The sequence below is a fragment of the Diorhabda sublineata genome, chromosome 2 (assembly GCF_026230105.1).
Source record: "Diorhabda sublineata isolate icDioSubl1.1 chromosome 2, icDioSubl1.1, whole genome shotgun sequence".
In the NCBI taxonomy this organism is placed as follows: Eukaryota; Metazoa; Arthropoda; class Insecta; order Coleoptera; family Chrysomelidae; genus Diorhabda; species Diorhabda sublineata.
In genome coordinates, this window is record NC_079475.1 from 25,263,883 (window position 1) to 25,283,886 (window position 20,004).

General features: G+C 29.4%; 2 protein-coding genes and 1 long non-coding RNA gene across 7 annotated transcripts; 2 read left to right on the top strand and 1 right to left on the bottom strand.

Moving 5' to 3' along the window:
* The first annotated feature begins 7 nt into the window (after positions 1-7).
* Positions 8-1,955, top strand: LOC130440550 (uncharacterized). Its single transcript, XR_008909549.1, has 2 exons — positions 8-159; positions 214-1,955. It is a non-coding gene; the product is annotated as an uncharacterized LOC130440550 (long non-coding RNA).
* LOC130440546 (sorting nexin-8-like) lies at positions 1,299-12,753 on the bottom strand. 3 transcript variants are annotated; one of them, XM_056773789.1, is made up of 9 exons: positions 12,735-12,753; positions 12,436-12,552; positions 12,125-12,382; positions 10,836-11,103; positions 9,353-9,590; positions 8,463-8,707; positions 6,770-6,986; positions 6,364-6,552; positions 1,299-5,648 (listed from the first exon to the last, which is right to left on the bottom strand). In XM_056773789.1, the coding sequence occupies exons 2-9, from the start codon at positions 12,455-12,457 to the stop codon at positions 5,559-5,561; spliced, it is 1,527 nt and encodes a 508-aa protein (XP_056629767.1). In that variant the 5' UTR covers positions 12,458-12,552; positions 12,735-12,753; the 3' UTR covers positions 1,299-5,558. The 3 variants fall into 3 exon arrangements, with proteins under 3 accessions (XP_056629767.1, XP_056629766.1, XP_056629765.1); XM_056773788.1 differs by lacking the exon at positions 12,735-12,753 and adding an exon at positions 12,657-12,695; XM_056773787.1 differs by lacking the exon at positions 12,735-12,753 and having other exon boundaries at positions 12,436-12,629.
* Positions 12,754-13,368: 615 nt separating this feature from the next.
* On the top strand, positions 13,369-18,853 carry LOC130440547 (prostaglandin reductase 1-like). Of its 3 annotated transcripts, none has more exons than XM_056773790.1 (6): positions 13,369-13,729; positions 15,652-15,754; positions 15,832-16,014; positions 16,440-16,713; positions 17,527-17,632; positions 18,466-18,853. In XM_056773790.1, the coding sequence occupies exons 1-6, from the start codon at positions 13,558-13,560 to the stop codon at positions 18,693-18,695; spliced, it is 1,068 nt and encodes a 355-aa protein (XP_056629768.1). In that variant the 5' UTR covers positions 13,369-13,557; the 3' UTR covers positions 18,696-18,853. The 3 variants fall into 3 exon arrangements, with proteins under 3 accessions (XP_056629768.1, XP_056629769.1, XP_056629770.1); XM_056773791.1 differs by lacking the exon at positions 13,369-13,729 and adding an exon at positions 14,989-15,569; XM_056773792.1 differs by lacking the exon at positions 13,369-13,729 and adding an exon at positions 15,061-15,098.
* The last annotated feature ends 1,151 nt before the right edge of the window (positions 18,854-20,004 follow it).

Sequence of the window (20,004 nt, forward strand, 5' to 3'; positions counted from 1 at the left end):
AAAAGATAGATAGATAGAAATTTATATTCCGTTTTGCACGAACAGATTCTAGGTACAATTAAAAGGATTTCGACTAATAATTTTCAGTTTATTAAGGTTAAGGATGTAAATACAAATAATAACTTTCTCAGACGAAGTTTCATTGTTGGGAAAATTCAGGTAATTGTGAGGGTTGATGTAGTGGTAATGTATGAATATCACCAACGGTTCCAGAAATTCCAGCTTAGAAGTCACCTTGAGTAAAAGTTTTGGTTTGGCTAAAATGACTGAAGATATGCACTTTTTATCAGATGAACTCGACGATGATAAGAGGAAATTATCAACGTTGTCGATTTATTCAATTCTAATGTACTATTAGAGTTTAGGTTATATTTCTGCTAAGGTGACAACTGACAAAAATGTGGCTTCAACAGTGAACTGCAATATAGAGAACTTTGTTTATTCTTGTCTTATACTAGCATTGAATCCAAAGTTTTAAATTTAGTTTAATCTCCATTTTTATCCTAATTTACATTGTGAGATGATCTCACATTAACTTCTCGCACAAAAAGCTCTTCCGAATCAGAATCAATATAAAGGATATTTCGGCAAAAAAACAGCTGTAACTTGTGGTGTGAGTATATTGTCAGAAATGAAGTATATCTACCCAAAGGTTTCTGATCTGTGTTGATTATTCCGTATCAATGGTGAAAGAATTATAAAATTTTCGCAATTAAAGCAAGAATTATTTGAAGATTTTTTTCATAACAAGTTTGCTTATTCAAAAAATTGTCATTTTTGTGTAACGTTAAATTATATAATGATAAAATGAAGTGAGATCGATTGATATTGAGTTCATAAAATGGTATAATTTAATAAATTAACCTAATCAAATAGAACCTAACATTTACGTTGATCCATATTACTGATAAGATCTTGGTAATGAAATGCTCCCTTCCAGCTGATTTATATTTGGAGACTATGACTGTTTAAGAACTTGTACCGAGTCATAGCCATGTAATAAGATTTTTTCCACCCTATTATATCAATGCATAAATGTGACCCTAATATATCAGTGGTTAGGCTAGGAATATTTGGGGCTAGTTTACTGAAGAACCACGAAAAAACCCCTACTCCAGTTTTATCCATAAATCAACACTTTGTCATAGCATTTTGTGGAGCAGGCCGGCGCTGATGACGTAGTACTTGAAATAAACATCATTATTCTTGTACAATTAAATTTCATTTATTTTCATTAAAAAAGAATTTACTTTTTTTAAATTTTCCATCCCATTGTATATAAAAAAGACAGTATAATTATTATAAATTTTATTGAAGATATAAAAAAATAATCACATATTTTTTGGAAAAGGCACTAGTTAACAGTATTAAATATGTCTATAAATTCATGTTACATTGAAACTAATAACAGTTTGATCTTGGGATTAAAATATTTTTATAAAATAATTATGTGGAGTAACTTTAAGTAATAAGAATTCTAAAATTATCCCTAGTTAACATTTGATTTGATTATTTTAGACTCTATAACATTAAACAAGTAGTTTTTGGAAATATGTAATAATAAAATTTTAGTATTATTCACCAGATGTAAAGAGAGAAACTCTGAGTGCATTTCTTCATCTCACACAAATAATTTTTGTTTAACTGTAAATGTAACCTTTTTTTAATTTCAATTATTGTTGATCATGTTTAAACGTCTGCAGTGTATGAAATGAAATAATTTGTTCATATCTTTATTGATACCATGCTATTAACCCTTTTATAGCAATTCATTTAGTCTTGTTTTCAAAACGTTAAGCGGCATGCACAATTTTTAAAATTTCTTGTAAAGAAATTTTTTGTTCTAACTGTTCTAAGATAATATCCCAAAGAGATGGGAGAAAGGCGACTCAGTGGGATGTGTAGGAGAACCACCAATGTACCTGTACAGTTTCAAATTATAACATTGAAATATACTTGTTTAAGTTTTATTTGTATTCACAAAATATGAAAAAACACTTCGAATTCGACAACAATTCATTTTGCTTTGATCCAGAGACCAAATATTTATTATTATATATGGTCTATATAATATATAATTTTTTTGAACCTTAACGGGCTCATACCAACGTACATGGTAACTACGGTTCAACGGTCCACACAATCATTTAGAATGAGGTGTATTATGACGGTCCCCATGGACTAACAAGGTCTAATTTCAAAACACATTGACGGTCCGTAGTTTTGCGACTGGCGTTAGAAATACGAGGTAAAAAGTGCTGATGAAAATGTGATGTTGGCTTATTTTTTTATGTGGTAAGAACAGTTGTTTTTTAGAAGCATTATTTTCAAACCTTAGACTTTCAGTAACAAAAACCTCAATATCTCTTCATTATGGTCTAAATACTCGACGGTCAATCAATGATTATGGTTAGGCCAAAGAGTTGGACTACACACTGTTGGCGGGGCACCTAAAAGAATTCCTTAATTTTGAGCATCCAGAAAAGTACACCGGACATTGCTTCAGAAGGACTTCGTCAACGCTGGGGCTGATATCAATGTTTTAAAACGGCATAGTGGATGGAAGAGTTCATAAGTGGCTGAAAAATATGCGGAAGAATCCATCGAGAACAGAAAGAAGATAGCAAGAATGATACAAGGGAGTAAATCTTTTGTACAAGTGTTAAACCCCATTCCCCATTAAATTCCTACAATAAATGTTTCTGGTAACAGTAGTTGCACCATTACTGTTATCATTCAAAAATTAGAATAAAAGTTTAGTTATTCATGTTAATTGATTTTTTATTTCTAATTACTTCTAACGGGATTGGGAGAATTCAAGAGTACTGTAAAGTACAACTACTGTAAAGTCGACAGTGCAGTATGAAAAAAGTTTTATTAAATTGATTTAACATAGTGTACAGAAATACGTAGCAATGGAATGTTTGAAGTATTATCAAATCAATTGATAGCAAAATAATAATCGAATATAACAATTAAATAACAAACAAAATAATTTTTAATTAAAACCTAATTACAAAATTTTCCAATATTTTGAGAAACTTGGAAGTAATAAGCACTTAGGTAATAAATTAGTAACAAAATTATTATATAGGATGAACTCAATTTATACTTAACTAGTAATTTAAAAAGTAAAAATAAAATTATATCTAAAGTTTTTGGAAGATGGCTTCAATTCAAAATATCTTTACATTCCTTTCACACAGACTGCAAATGTTAGGAAAATGCTCAAATGAAAATAAAAAAAATCAACTGCTAAATTATGTTCGGATAACAAAATATAACTGATTCCTCTGAATAATGTCAAAGAGGTAACTGTGTTTATATCACAAGTTTTTCATAAAACTCAAGGATTATAGACACAAAGGATCGCTCAATTCTATTTAACCTGTCTTAGAAATTTTGGAGGGGATAGAAGACCTTTGAAATGTCATCTAACGTCATCATCGGTGTTGAATTGTTTGTTGACATTCAGTTGGCGTATAATTCTGTGATTTTCTTAAATAAATTTGTGTTTTCTGAAGTACTTTTACTCTGGTTTGATTTAGAAAAAAGACAAATAAACTCTTTAGACTATTAATAGCATGCAATAATTTCATTTATTTCGACAAGTAAATTTGTTATGCAAAGCTTAATGAAACTGCCATCAGTAAATTAAAGAAGTCGAAAAAAATTGTAACTGAAGGTGGATATTTTATAATATTCTAAAATAATATATTAGTATGTAAGTACGGACATAACACTGATGCTTAATTATTATTATTTTAATTTAATACATTGTTTTGCTAAATAAATAAATTTACAACTAATTCCCCCAAGTCTCTACCTCATTTTAAACATAACTTCTTGATCGAAAGTTTTTGGAAACACATTTAAACAGTATTATGTTAATATTTGTTTCAACTTCAAGCTCTTAATTACAAATATTTAATTATATAACTAAAATAAAGTATTTTTAAATTGTCAAAACCTAAATATTCTTTGCATAAACAGTATTTGTACAAAGGTAGGCTTTTAAAGTTTGTAAAACAACTGCATGACATAATCAAAAACTTTTTAGACATGCTACCTATAAGTGCTGAAAAATTTAAAGACCTGCAATGTTTGAAGCGATTCTGCTGCAATCCGGAGGCCGATGAGTTTTATTCTACACTCCCTCATAATCAAGAAAGCAATAATTCCGACGTAGGAACTCGAAGAAAAAAACGCACTGGAAAAAACAAGACGATTACATTGTAGATTGAGTGAACCAAAGTGGACATATCCCCTTCTTGCAATTTACAAAATGTAGCAACGACAATAAAACATTTTTTATTCATTGTAATATTTCGCAAGGGTTTCTTTATGCAGTGTCGAATATTGTCGATATATTAGGAAAAATAAATTTATTTTTTTGACATTTTCACTTTTGTTAAGGATACAGGGTTTGAAACTTTAATTCTCCTCTTCTGCAAATATAGGATTCTGTGACATTCCCCCTTTTTAATCTGTGGTCTTCATATAACATATTCGATTTGACGTTGTAAATGATTTGGGCCGACAGATTTGGAGAGCTAATCAATCCATTGTGTCTATAATTGTTGGATAAAGCTAGGGAAAGTTTATGCAAATTGTGCCGAGTAAGGTATTTAATCTCTGGATGCAGAACATTAGTAAAGAGAACACAAATCAAAGACCACAACATGTTCCTCAGTTTCTCCAACTAACATGTTACTATATCAGCCAAAATTAAAAATTAGCATTAAACTAACTAATTAAATTATTTGTTGAGACACTGAAATGGTATATAACAACATCCTTGTTATTTGGTTATGGAAATTTATTCACGTTAATGCGCCGCTTTCCGCCGTCGTGTTTTAATTTTAAAAGTGATATAAAAAAAATGCAATGTCTGATGGTTAGCAATGCCCTTTCGACGATGGAACAATGATAAGACAGTGTCAGGAGGTTTCCACATTTGTATAACAAAAAGGACCCATATAGGAAATTTCTATTTAGTTTAATGTTTTAATTTTGGCTGCATAAACCAAGCTTATATTTATCTATCTAATTAACAAATTATTGACCTTATCCATTATAGTGAAGCATGCGAAACTTGTGACTGATAAGAATGGTAAACAGTGGAATAATTTTTAGAAGAAAAAACTTATTCTATTCCATTTTTATACATCTAATAGTAGCATTTAATCATGATTAGAAAAAGGTGGAACTGCTAATATTATTTTATACCAAACAAATTATAGTGTGTCATCTTCATTGTTCTCGATTTAAAAAATGTTCTATAAGCAATTAATAATTATAATAGCATTATTACATTGTCAAGATAAACGAAATTATTTTTATTTTTTAACATCGATCGCTTTATGATCCCGACACCTTAAACAATTATTTATCGGCAATTAGATCAACATTTTTACTAAAATATATTGAATAACTCAATTTATAAATATGTTCCCATAACCTTTAAATACTTTATATTTACACTTTTATAAGTATTGAATATACATAACAAAATTGAATATTGTTATTAAAATGTACAAGTTATATAAATAAATAGACTAATTGTTGTTTAAAACATCACCGTTGAAATTATCACAACGAAAAAATGGTTGGACCGAAGTTTGCACTCTATTCCAAATGTCATGTAGCTGGAAAAGTATAAACTATTAATAATTTGATATGACATATCTAAAAATTAAGAAGTATGCACCCAATGATTTTTTCTTATTCCCGCAGATCAAAATAAAAGACGAATTCAACGTTTTCTTACACCTGAAGAAGTGATTATTGTGTACAAATTACATGTTTTGGAGGTCCCTTAATCGGAATGGAAAAAACGCTTTGATAATTTGTTCAAACCCATGCAAAAGTGTATTGATCTCAACATAGAATATTTTGAAAAACATTAGAACCATATCCAATTATAAATATTTATTAATATTTGTTTATCTCAAAAATTAAGTAGCAATCCTCGTATGACCATATTTCACCTCATTAATATTCATATTATGACTATTTTTGGGTATATACTAGTTTAGCAGTAAAACAGTAACTTTTCATTTTGATATTCTTCTCTTCAAAATATTACTAAGAGTAGCATTTAAATATGCAATATCAGGCTTATAACTATTTAGTATACTATTTTTAGGGTCAAATAAACACTTATAAAACACAATGTATAAGCTTGAATTTTCTTTAGAAATGAAAGTACATACTATGAAGATAAAACTAATTTCTAACATGGTCAAATAATTATTAATAAGATGACCCTTTTTTATTATAAATTGGTATATTATTTTATGTTTTTGTTTGATTTACATCTGGTAAAAAATTATGGTTAGGTTAGGTTAGTATATTACTCACTTCAAAATGAGATTTGATTTGGAGATTCATTAAATTTTTCATAATATCCGCAAGTGTTTCTAGATATGCATATACTAATTGAGTTTCCATATGTACACAATATAAACTAAAATCTGCCCGTAATTCCATATTTGTAATCACGTTTTCTTGAGTTAACATTTTGGATTCTAAATGTTCAACACTTTCAGCCTAAAACGACAAAAACATTGGTTAACACTCTTAAAAAATAAATGAATCAATTTTTTCACTTCACTATACAGGCATAGAATACTAAAATACACTCTTTCTAAAGATTTCATTTATGATTTATGTAAACTATATGAGAGAAGCAGGGCTGCAAGTTGATGACATGAATATGTTAGATTAACTTTCGCAAATTTGATATATACATATAAACGATACTTACATCTGTTCCCCTAATAACACCCTGTATTTTTCTTTTTTTCATAGACAGCAATTTTGAAAGAGCAGCTGCATGATCATGATGTAGACCTTTTTCTAACCGTTCACACAAATCTTTATGTGCAACTAATATATCCAATAGTAATCCTAGTCTTTCACATACCTCATTTTGTTGTAAGTACCCATGTTGATTTAATTTATTTGATAGTATTGGCATTTCTCTAAAAAATAATGGAAAATAAATATAAATACAATCTAATGTAAATAATTCAATAATATCATTTAAATCACATATTCTGGAGCCAAAAATAATTCGAATGAATTTAACACCAGCAACTGCAGTTGAGAATGGTTGAAAGACTAGAACATTCTGCATGGACCACAACAGTAGGTACATGTGTCCAAATATTTGGGTTGACAGAGAGAGAAAGTGGAGAACTAACATCCCTGAAGTCGTCTCAATGCTTTGAAGTTATTCAAACAGCTGTAGCATGTCACAATAAATGTGCAGAGTGTCAAACATAAAGTGGCCCACATACTTTTCTCCAAACCTGTAAGAGTTATCAAAAAACTTCAATTACAAAAGTTCTTTCTATTTAAAGGATTTTTTTGATTATGGATTTTTAGATTATACAGGGTGTCCCAATCCTTCTGTATCGAGTAACCTTAAATAAGTATCGATATGCATGTTTCGTTAAAAATACTAAAAGTAAAAAACATGTTCAATTGACTTGTCTTCCTCCAACCTCAGTTACTGTTCATGAACATCTTTTTCGGGTACATTACAAAGTTGAAGTGTGGCTTGATTATCAGCTAGGCTCTAGAGACTGTTGTTGGATATTGGTCAACAATACATTAGAACTTGTTCAAACTTCACTCCCTCCTGTGTCGGAAAAACTGCTCAACACAATTTTTTGCAGCTGCAAAAAGGGATGCAGTGTTAAATGTGATCAGCGTAGTCAGACTGTTTTGTTCTCTGGCATGTACACCTTGTCAAGGCGCAATTTACATGCACTCAAAATGAAGTTAGAGAAGAACAAGAAGAATTTGAAAGTTACGACGCGAATGATCAACTTTTTTTATTTAAATTGCTTTTATCTTTTCAATCTCTGTTAATTTCCATTATTTTGCAATAGTTTCAAATCAAATATGATCACAACAGACTCGTGGAATATGCCTACTGGGGAAACCACGTTAAAAAAAAGCGCTAAGTACACTCCTCATAGGTGGCGTGGAAACGTGTGCATATTATGACGATTACAACTTTTACAATTTTTTTATTCATTATATTTTAGAAACAATGGCTCATAGGAACAAAAGTATTCATACGTCTTTTGTAGATAATTTTATGATGTAAAATTTTTGTCTAAAGTAAATTTATGATAAAACTTACCGTTTTGCTGAAAATCGTAAAAAAATCAATTTTTTGACCTTGAATAAATTTTTTCCATACACGTAAATGATGGGGAACTTTATTTTTAATTATAGTTTGAACAATTTTAATGATTTTCAGCTTGGTGGGGATTTATGTAACTTAGAATGTCTAAATTGACCTGACTATAAATATATAATCATTAAATTGTATCATACATAAAAATTTAGAACAGTGAAAAATATCAACCATTGAAGTTATATGCAACGATTCTTTAATTTTGATTTTATTAGCAAACTGTAACCACACAATAAAAGAAACTAACCTGGACATAATATCTAATCCTTTTTGCATGTCACCCCAATTTTCTATACTGTTTTGAGCTCGTTCAATATTTAGTGTGCTGAGAATTTTAATTTGGTTGATAAGTTCGTCAAAGTCTCGTCCTGACGAATTACATCGCTCAACATTTTCTTCTGTTAGATGCTTCATTTTACCAATAACATTCACAAGAGTTCTTATATTCTGAGAGTTTACTGCCATCTGGCTATATTCTGGTGGTAGTAGTTCCTAAATAAAGAAAATATCATTGTACCCGAGTTTCCTGAATATCATGAATAATATAACATTATAATATGGACAGTCTTCAATCAATTGACTATTTTCTCACTGATTCTATACTTATTTCCATCTTTAAAATGGGAGCATCATAAAATCTATGCAAAATTGAAAATGCATGAAAGGGTCGGTTTCGATGTGAAATGTGTGCTAATTGTGTCTTACACAACATATGACTATCCTGGTATACCTAGAGCAAGAAGAAGAGAAAAAAAACGAATAAATGTCCATCATATACCAGAAGATAAATTTCGAGAAAATTGTCAACATTTCATCAAAAACCACGTACTAGCTTTAATATAATTACTATATGAAGATCACCTATTTAGATGTCAATCACCCTTATATTATGAATGGTTGAAAGTATTAAATCATATCATCAATTTGTAAAGATATTTAAGAACTAATTTCTGTAAAAAGAGCATTGCAGAAGCTTTATAGGCAGTTACAACGTTTCAACAGTCTTTGGTGAATATAATGAGTAAATGAAAAATGATAAATATCGAACAGTTTAACAGATTGAGTTTTTTTGAAGTATTACAAGTGAGTAAAGTTGAATAAACAATATTATTTAACTTTTGGATAAAAACATAATACCTTAGCAGTGGCTGCAATATCTGAAGTTGTGAACTCATCTGGTACTCTTCCAAATACATCCTTTATCCTATGTTGAAAATCAGAACCCTGTTCAACAAGAAAAAATATCATGATAGGGTCCTGAGAAATGACTGGATGTCTGCAAACTAGTGTTAACCATCTTTGTAAAGCTCTCCTTCTAGATTCTAAAAAGTGAGCATCAGAAACAATTTTTTTGGGCGGTAAAGATGGAACTAGTCTGTAACATAAAAACTTCATAGAATATATGTGTTAAAAAAGTAATCAATTGCTATTGAAGCCTTTGACAATAGAAGGTGACAATACTTTCACCCAGAATACTGATATTGAAGAGATGGATCTGATATTGGGGTTGCTGGATCTCCATCTGAAGTTTACTCAGAAGTATATGGCAAAAACCTTCTGGGCATGGAATGTATTAAGGTTTTCCGGAAAATGTTGAAACAGAAAATTTTTCAGAAAAGTTTCTAAGCTACTAAATTTAGGAGGTACTGTAAAATTAAACTCTCGTTTACTAGTGGCTACAAGTAAACAAAACTGGAGTATTTTTATCAACTCTGGATGTGAGACTTTTAAGTTTTCTCTTTCCAACAAAAAAAAATAATAAGCAAAATTAAATGATTAACAAAGCCAAAAAATAGTAATTTATAAATTTTTAGTCACGTACAAATCTAAAGTTGAAATAAAATATTGTCATATTAGACAAAATATTTTATTTACTAAAGTAATCTGGAATGAAAATAAAATAAGTGCATATTTCTCTATTACAATTTTTTTTAATAATGCTGAATTACTAAGAAAATGTGTTAAAAATAAAAAAAGGACCAACAACCAAAAAAATCAAATATGATTTTGATCACATTTTTTCCACCAGCACTTTTCTAACTGGGGAAACACCAAGATTACGTGTCCTCCATGTTCTAATTTTATGAGTCACTCTCAGAACTGGAGATCAAACAGTGACCTAAATCAGAATTGTTGCTAGTAAGTGAAGATTCTGTGTTGGTGTGTTCCTGGTCATGGTCAGAATTAGAATTAGAAAGCATAATGTTGTCATTGAGAAATTGCCATTTTGACATTCGAAAATTTTCCAGAATAACATAGTTTTGTGAAAAATTTTCCTCCCCACATCCATATCTTTGAGTGAATGGTACTCTAACAGCATTTGTTCTCCATGTCTCCATCTCTCTGATGAATGTATATTAGGTACTAGATATGAAACATCATCAGCCAGTTTATAGATTCTGGGGTAAGCCATCATTTGATTTTACTTTGGGAGCAGATAAATCAGTAAAAAGAGTAGTCTGGAATTTGAGTGTCATTCAATTTGACATATATTGCTTCGAGTCTGTACATGGCTTTTTATTAGAAACATGAGGTGAATCAGTTTCAAATTAAAATATAGAATACATCCAATGATAAATTGAAGATGAAAAAAGTTGAAAATATTAAATTTACAATTTACCTGTAAGGGAATCTATTAAGTAACAGTTCCTTTAAAGCAACAAAATCATTGTATCTTCTGGTAACTTTAGTATTGAATCTTTCTGAAGTAACAATATACTCTGAGTATTTTAAAATTAATCCTTTCTTTTCAGGTACTAAATGAACATTTATAGAATCTCTTTTTATAATTGAACAATAACTAAATGTATTTAAACCCTGTTTCTTGTAAAGTTGTATTTTCAGATTTCTCATTTGAGCTACATCATTGATTTCTGGAGTTGGATATTCTAAAAACAAAAAAACATCCTGAATGGGCAGTGAAAAGACTAAATAAAGAGTAAGAGCAAATTTTGACAATGAGTTATTAGTTATCAATCATACTGAACACTTATCAGTTACTCCTTGACAATCTGATTCAAAACATTTATTCATGTGCTGTGACTGTGAAGGAGAAATAAATCACTAAACCTACAGACAAAAATTTGGTGGTGAGAGACAGGAAGCTCACATGGATTTGTATTTATTTCCTGTTTGTCTTACACCTACAAAACTAAAACAGGGGACATAGACAATTGAGAATATTTTCTTAGAAACCGCTGAGCTATCTAAGATTTGAAACGTGGACGACCAAATAAAAAAATTGTAAATAACTGCCATTCGAATCAACTAAGATATCTAAAAAATTGTCACTAGGATGAACTTATTCAAATTTCAGAATTTTATAATTATTTACATTTGATCTCTACCACCCAACTACTGATTATGTATGTCTGTGATGACGAAAACATCCATAAATAGAATATAATATTGAATCCTTATAATAAAATATATGAATATTGTCAACAGACAACATGATTATGGGTTCAAGGATTATTTATATTTTAGTAATATTATTTCAATTACTGACTGAATATAAATTGAATCCCATCATTTCTTTAAATAACATAAACTGTCATTGTAGTAAAAATTTGTTTTAAATTTGAGTTTTTAGATTAAAGATATTCATTTATTGAATGTAATTTATATATTCGTTTATACACAAAAAAATCATATCAAAAAACTGTTTCTTGGGCAAGTAAAACAATATTTTAGCAAAAAAAAATTATCCAAACTATGAGAGTGCTAGAAATTTCGTTTTTCTAATTGAATTTTTTGATATATCTAACCAGTTTGGATGTACTACTAGATATTGTTAAGTGTTAATAATCATTATCCATATAAATATCTATGCAGAAAGAAATTATTTTGAACATGTACAATCTCCTTATTGTTCATATTGGTTTTCTATTAAAAAATTAAATAACCTACCTTTTTCTGTACAATTTTCAAATAACTTATCAGATAGTTGTTTTCCTTGTTGACTCCAAGCAATCAAGGCAAGAGTTTTATAAAAATTGGTTCTATTAATACCTTCAGAAGAAGGTTTAATTAGATTATATATTTTTTCAATTTGGGCAGTAGATAATTTACATTTAGTAAGTAAATTTTGATAAACTTCAGGAAGTATTGGTTGCCCATCATTTGAACAAGCATCAAATAATTGTCTATAAAACTGAGGTACAGAAGCTGAAAAATAAAGCATTAGATTTATTGATACATGTATTTTAATGAAATAATACCAGAACTAAGATCTGTTGACATTATTGTGTAATATCCACAACATATTAGCTAGTTCCAAATCCAAGTAACTGTCAATTTCTAATTCATCACGTTTTGGAATTTCCACATATTTGCAACTAAAAATAACATTATGATAAAACTCTATATGGTGGGCGGTACGATATGGAAAACCGGATATTTTAAATTATCAATTGAAATATAAAAACTCTACATAACCTACATTTTATGTCACATATGTTATAACAGTATGTTGACAAATTACAATTATAATTTCTTATGTGACATCACTCCCTCTTACCATAGTAAATAAGTTAATCATGCGCTAAAGCGAACTTTGTAATATCAACCATAAACGTATCACACAAGTGGCCATCGGGGCCAAATTTTCCAATTGTTCTACATGGTATCTACCCAGTGATTTGGAATAATGGACGAGTTCATTTTAAAAGACGAAAAACTCTTATAATCATGTTTGGCAATTCTTGCCGTTAATAAGATATAGGATGTTGACTTTTTTGTAAACAACAAACTCTGATTGTGAGTGAAATTAATTTCCACCAAAATTTTTCTTCATTTTAAATCGCTGAGACAATGAAAATCGACGCAGAAAACAAACTTGAAATTCTCAATATACATGTAAACATTTTACAATGAAAAATCCCGTATTTGAAATTGGGTTCACTAGAGCTTTATGAGATTTATTTCAATGCAGTTTTTGGCAAAAAGTTAGTCAATCAATTTTAGATTTTAGTAATGAGAAATTTAAAACTAGTGGAACTGAAACAAATAGTGACATGGTAGCTTCGAGCTGTATTTGCAGAAAAATATCCAGTATTTAAATTTTGATTTCTAATTATCAGTAAAAATTGTTCTGTATGGTATATTAATGCGTACTCAGAGAGAAAATAATATAATTCCCTACCATGTTCTCTATTCAACTTAGAGATGTTGAAATGAAATGCAGGTATTTAGTAGACTGAATAATTAGAAGCTTTGATGTTTTTTTAATAAACAATAAAATTGTCATTAGATGAATATTGCGCTAAGACGACTCTGTTTAAAGTGAAATTAAAAATTGAAAAACATCAATAATTCAATCAACAATCAGTAGAGTGGCTAAAATGAGTGTACTAAGTGGTTTCTTACTTAAATCGGGTTCAATACAATTTAATTCTATTTGTAGAAGATATATAAGTGCAAAAGCTTTTATTTTTCAAAAGCAATTCCAAGGTTTTCCCAAGGAAAGTGATTTTAAACTAGTAAATGAAGAACTACCGGCATTGAAAGATGGAGGTAAATGGAATGACGGGAATATCTAGTCAACCGACTACTATGAATGTCGTACAATTGATTAACAATTTATTATACGTATTATACATCAAAATATCCTCATTAACATTTCAAACATATCAACAGAAATTTTGAGGTTAGGTACATAGACAACTAATATATATATATATATATATATATATATATATATGTATAAAATTAGATAAAATAAAACTAGCTAATAGTTTTTTTGTTTCAAACAAAAAAAAGTGATTAGAAACATACGAAATTTGAGTACAAAGAAATTAGTATAATCGTAATGAATCTTTTAATGGCATCAGAGACGTTTTAAAAAACATTTTGTCGTTTTTTTAGATAGTTTAAATCTTATAATAAGCATAGATATCATCTCATTATTATTATGTTGATGTCAAAATTGTTGAGTATTTGGAATGAAATTATTTACCCAGAGTACAGAATCGTATTATCAATATTTCATTTAGATTTCAGTAGCGGTACGGATAGGTTCTCTGAAGAACTTATTAATATACATAGTGTACAATAAGGCAGTATACATACTAAGGCAGCAATCTTTGTATTCGTACAAATATTTTTATTAAATTGGTTTTTGGCAGGCTAGTTCGGTCAAATGCCTCTATGTGAGACGATCATGAGTAGTTGATCAAATGACGGTGTTATGGCCAATTTCGGGGCATATCAAAGTGAACCAAACGTAATAGCCGACACAATTATTATTACGAAATTATCGTTCGTCATGTTTGCCAGTCTGGAACACACTAACGCACTCGCAAGCATTTGTAACGATTAGTAGCTTTATACTATACAATAACATCCCAATTATTAATTCTTTAATCATACATTACGCATTTGAAACTGTAAATTATTTTCAAACGTATTTTTTTAGCAAAGCTCCTATGTCAGTTCTCAATTATTATTGGTTATTTCGGTTGTACAGTTCAATTTTAAACAATTTACTTTTGATTAGGGCTTTTTTTATTTCATAATGGGTTGAATGGTGATACTAATGGAACTAAAAAGTAATGTTGAATTCTAGTTTGTTGAGTTGAGAACTGACTTTACACAATCAATGTAGGTGTCACCTTCAAATCATAAATATATAATGATAAGAAATTGAAGAAATTTATATTATAATCTTTATCGCGGGATATTGCATATTGCTTACAATTTAACGCATTATTTTTCGATAGATTGTAATCTATCGAAATGAAACTATTGAATCACAATGTTACAGTTGTCAAATTGTCAACTGTCCGAAGGCCGTCCCTCATTGATCGGCCTTAGAGTAGTAGAGTTAGGAAATGAAACAAGTATCATTGAAATAAAATAAATGAACCAAGTCTGAAAAGTAACAGTAATGAATTTTTTTTAAAAAAACTTTTCTTTGATAGACATGTTTACTTACACTTATTTGAGAATATTGGAACCGCAAATAGGCACCAAATATTTATCTTTCAACCTAACCTAACCTAACAATTTCATATAACTAATTCTAAAGCTAGAGTTATTTTCGACACGAAATCAATTTACAATCACCAAAACACGGTTTTGTTTACATTCGATAAAACGAATTCATAAATAATATGGTTTCATCCGATAGATTTTAATCTACCAAAAAGTATTGCGTTAAATTGTAAGCAACATGCTACGATTCACAATCTTCAACAGTTCACAATTTCGCGAGATATATTATAACCTAACGTTAGGTATTTAAAATTAACAGGATAATTTTGATGTGAAATTTTGCTTCTATCATGCTAACTTTTGTAGTTACTAACGTATAGATAACTAGACCTACAGTTGAAGTGAAAAACACGTCTAATGGGTATTGAATTATACATTATAGTTAAAATAGTAATTTGTCATGTGTAACTCGATTTGTTATTTGACGTTGTGATTTGTTTTAGAATTTCTGGCAGCTGCTGAATATTTGAGCGTTGATCCATATATGAGAGCATACGCTCCTAGAGTTAAAACGGGAAAGACATTTATGGGCTCACAAATAGCTAAGTACGTATTTTATACGTTTTAGCAAAAGTTTAAGCGAACGATACTCATAATTCTGATAAATACCAATATTGTTATAGAATTTTAGAAAGTAAAAATCCAGATTTTCCAGAAGGAAAGTATATAGTGGGAGAATATGGCTGGAGAACGCATACAGTATCAAATGGAAAACCATTGGCAAATGGTGTACCATCAGCTTGGTTGATACCAGATTTAGGAAATCTTCCCATTTCATTAGCTTTAGGTGTATTAGGAATGCCAGGGTAAGTGGATACAGAGAGATGAGTTTTTAATATGTTTTTTAGTTATTTATAATATAGAACAGGGATGATTTTGATTGGCATCTGCAGTACTTTGCTGTAGTGCTTTCTTTTGGCATCATATGGAAAAATTTTTTATAAGTTGTTTTATGAAAACAAGATTTCGTTTACAAAAACTTGCGAAATATACTGATATTATTACAACTCCAAAGTTGTTACAGTATCTAATAATTTTTAAAATAACGTGTTCTACTCCTGAAATGAAAGAAGACCTAAAGTTATTTGAATTTTTGTGTGTGAGGATATTTAAAACTATTCACATAAAAAAATAGCTAATCTGTGCGTTATGTATATATGCAAATTGTACATTTTTGTTTTTTTTTTTGAAAAAGTAGGGTATTTTTTCAAAACTATTCAATTTTTTACAGGAATACCGCATATTTTGGTTTATTAGAAATTTGTAAGCCAAAAGCAGGAGAAACAGTTATAATAACTGGAGCTGCAGGAGCCGTAGGAAGTCATGTAGGTCAAATTGCCAAAATTAAGGGATGTAAAACAATTGGCGTTGCAGGATCCGACGAAAAAGGAAAGTGGTTAGTACAAGAACTTGGATTCGATCACTTTATCAATTACAAAACTGATAATGTCAAAGCGAAGTTGAAGGAATACGCCCCAAATAAAATTGATTGTTATTTTGATAATGTAAGTGGTTGTTTGTTTTCATTTTACCAGAAATTCAGTAATTATTGTATACCTCCATATCTAGTTATCAATATTTGTCTATATACAAATGGAATAGAATAAATGTGATATATATCAAGTTTTGATAGGACTCAATTGTATTTATATTTTTTAAATGATTTTAAAATTCCTAATTTCCCAATTCCTAACTTTCAGAAACATATTGTGTGCTTGAAATTCTTCCTTTACCTTCACCTCAATTTATTCTTTTATTTTTGATCTATGAAAATAATGTCTATTTGTATATATATCTTTATCTTTATTTATTTTTATTCTCTTTTTGTCTCCAGTGAAAATAATTCCCATTTCATCTTTTATACCTTGTTCTAGGTTTATTAATAAAATTTTAAGGTTTTTCTTCTTTTATTAAATAAGAATAGAATAGAATAGAAATTCAAGTTTGTCTTATGCCATTGGAATATAAATTGCAACTCAAAAAATATGTAATAGAATAGATTCTCATCTTTGATATGAATTTTTGTATCTCAAGAACTATGTATGTAGTATTTCAATTGAAAACACAAATTTTATATTTACATATTTACAAAAATTTGAAGTTTTATCTTATATTTAATTATTTGTTGCTATAAATTCTAGTCGATGAAACGAACATCACTGTATCTATTTTTTAGAAAGCTTTTCATAATTTAGATACTATGCATCTGGATTTTCATTGTACAGAATCGATAGAAGGTCTTCAATACAATGAATTATTTCTTATTTATTTCTCAAATAAATTTATTATTGTATTGAATACCTAATTTCCATTTACAGGTGGGTGGTGGAATAAGTTCTCTAATAATGATGTATATGAATTTATTCGGAAGAATATCTGTTTGTGGAGCTATTTCTGGATATAATGAGACAGAGTTACCGAAAGGTTAGTACCACAAACATTTCCTAAACTAGAATGTAGATCACCTAACAGATATTCCCAGAAAGATATCCATTGTATCACTAATGTCGATGGTGTAGCACACAAATGTATTGAGTGCAATTTTTATTTAAAATCATCAACCAGGACTAGTAGCGCTATCAGACATATATGGTAAATAAGTGTCATAAGTCAATTGTGCTAAACATTTATATGTGTTAAATATACTTTTCTATTTATTAAATAGAAAAACACAAAATTAATCTTCAAATTTTGAAGTGCCAAATATGTTAATATCTTTTGTATCCAAAGAACGAAAATGCGCGTCCACACCACTATTGGCTATGGGTATGTGTAGCGGGTGTCCCAATAAGAATGGCTCTCGGCCATATCTCGGGAATCGTTTATAGTACAGCTTCGGGAAAAACAAATTTACAACAAAAGTGTAAAATTGATAATTTACAAATTTTGCCTAAATAAGATGCATTTAAACTATGATTATCGTATTCTTCAAGAAATTCAGCTTATATTTGATTTTACAAGTTTAAGTCTATCTCTTCAAATAAGAGGTCCAGTCCATTTTGGTTTCTCTGTAGCTCGCACTGTTATTCTCTATACACACATGAGTGTATATGAAGCTAATTTATTATAGCGTCCCATAAAATTATATTTAAACATAGAGAGATCGATATATAGGAGCTTGTTGCACGTTGCACGAAAAATATCGAGTATTAAAATAGTGTTGTGTCTCATACTTACAATTTGATCACTTTATGATCCTCCTTGTGAATTAACGTATGTATGAAACTATTATTAAATAAGAGAATACTATTTTTTAGCACCCATTGTTCAGTATCCAATGACGTTCAATCAGCTGAAAATGGAAGGATTCATTGTTCACAGATGGTTGGATAGATGGTTGGAAGGAATTGAGCAAAATAAAAATTGGATTCAGGAGGGAAAGTTGAAATACCCAGAAACGGTGACTAATGGCTTTGAAAATATGTACGAAGCTTTTACAGATATGTTGCGAGGTGGTAATATTGGGAAAGCTATAGTTAAAGTTTAATTATGGAAAATATAATGTTTGCTCAAAAATTTTATTCAAAATTAAAAGATATGTGAATCGTGTACGATTCCAAACAAAATTTGATTATTACTTGTGTTTTGCATCAACATACTGTCAGTATTGATATATTTTTTATAATAAATATGTTTATATTGTAACGTGAGACTTTAATTGCTAGAAAAGATTTTTCTTTTGATTATTATATTCTGCGACAGTGAAGATGGCTTTACTACTTAAAATATGACATTTGTGACCTTAGTTCAAAGTGAATTGAAATTTTATTTCTAGAGAAATAGTTTTAGTTTCTTTAAATTATCATAGATAAATACCGAAAGAAACCTCGCCGTATATAGTTATCATATATTCTTACTTACTTAAGAGACTGCAGAGTGTTTTTTTGAATCAAGTTTCTAGTTGCAAAATAGAACATCCCATTTTCAATCAAAATTCCTACCCAATCCTGTCGCCTTGGTCTTTTGTACGGGTTAAAATTGAGAGGAATTACTTGGTTATCTGTTTCTTTCCATATCAATTTGTGAGATCTACAAAGTATTTCATATAATTGAAAAAACATTTCATAATATTCAGTGACACTTCTCAAATTTGTATTTTGTAACAATTTGAATCTGTTCAATAATCTCTCAAGTCCCAATTTTTAATAACAATTTACTGATTTTTCATATTTTAATCTAATTTACGGTTTAACCACATTCGTGTGATTACATCATGCTTAAAATTGCTATAGTGTGGTCAAAAATATATTTATGGAATGTTATTAAGTTACTTCCTAAAACTAACAAAATAAAATCTACAATAGTTGTTAAATTGGCCTTCGGACAATGATAGATACCCACAATGCATTCGCCTCTAGTATTATGTAGCATAGTGGGTTTTATGTTGTGTAATTATTACACAATATGGTGTTGTCGCTGACGGATAGTTGTAGGATTGTAGAAATAAGGTTCAAATAACCCCATAAAAAATCTAATTAGCTCAGATCAGGTGATATAGTGGGCCGATCCACTGTTCCCCTTCATTCTATTCACCGTTATGGAAAGGCTCTATTTAAAAACTTGAGCACAGCAACAGCGAATTTGTGGATATTCGTATATGAAGAACGGAAAAATGTCTGAATGAAGGTTGTAGGGATTTAGAAGAGAAAGTATAGAATGTGGGTCAACCTTATCAACAAGGAAAAAAGCGTTCGATCTGTGCTCGGTTTGAAAACGATGTAGACTTCTTAAGCCGAATTGTTACTATGGATGAGACTTGGGTACATTTCTATGATCCAGAAACAAAGCAACAATCG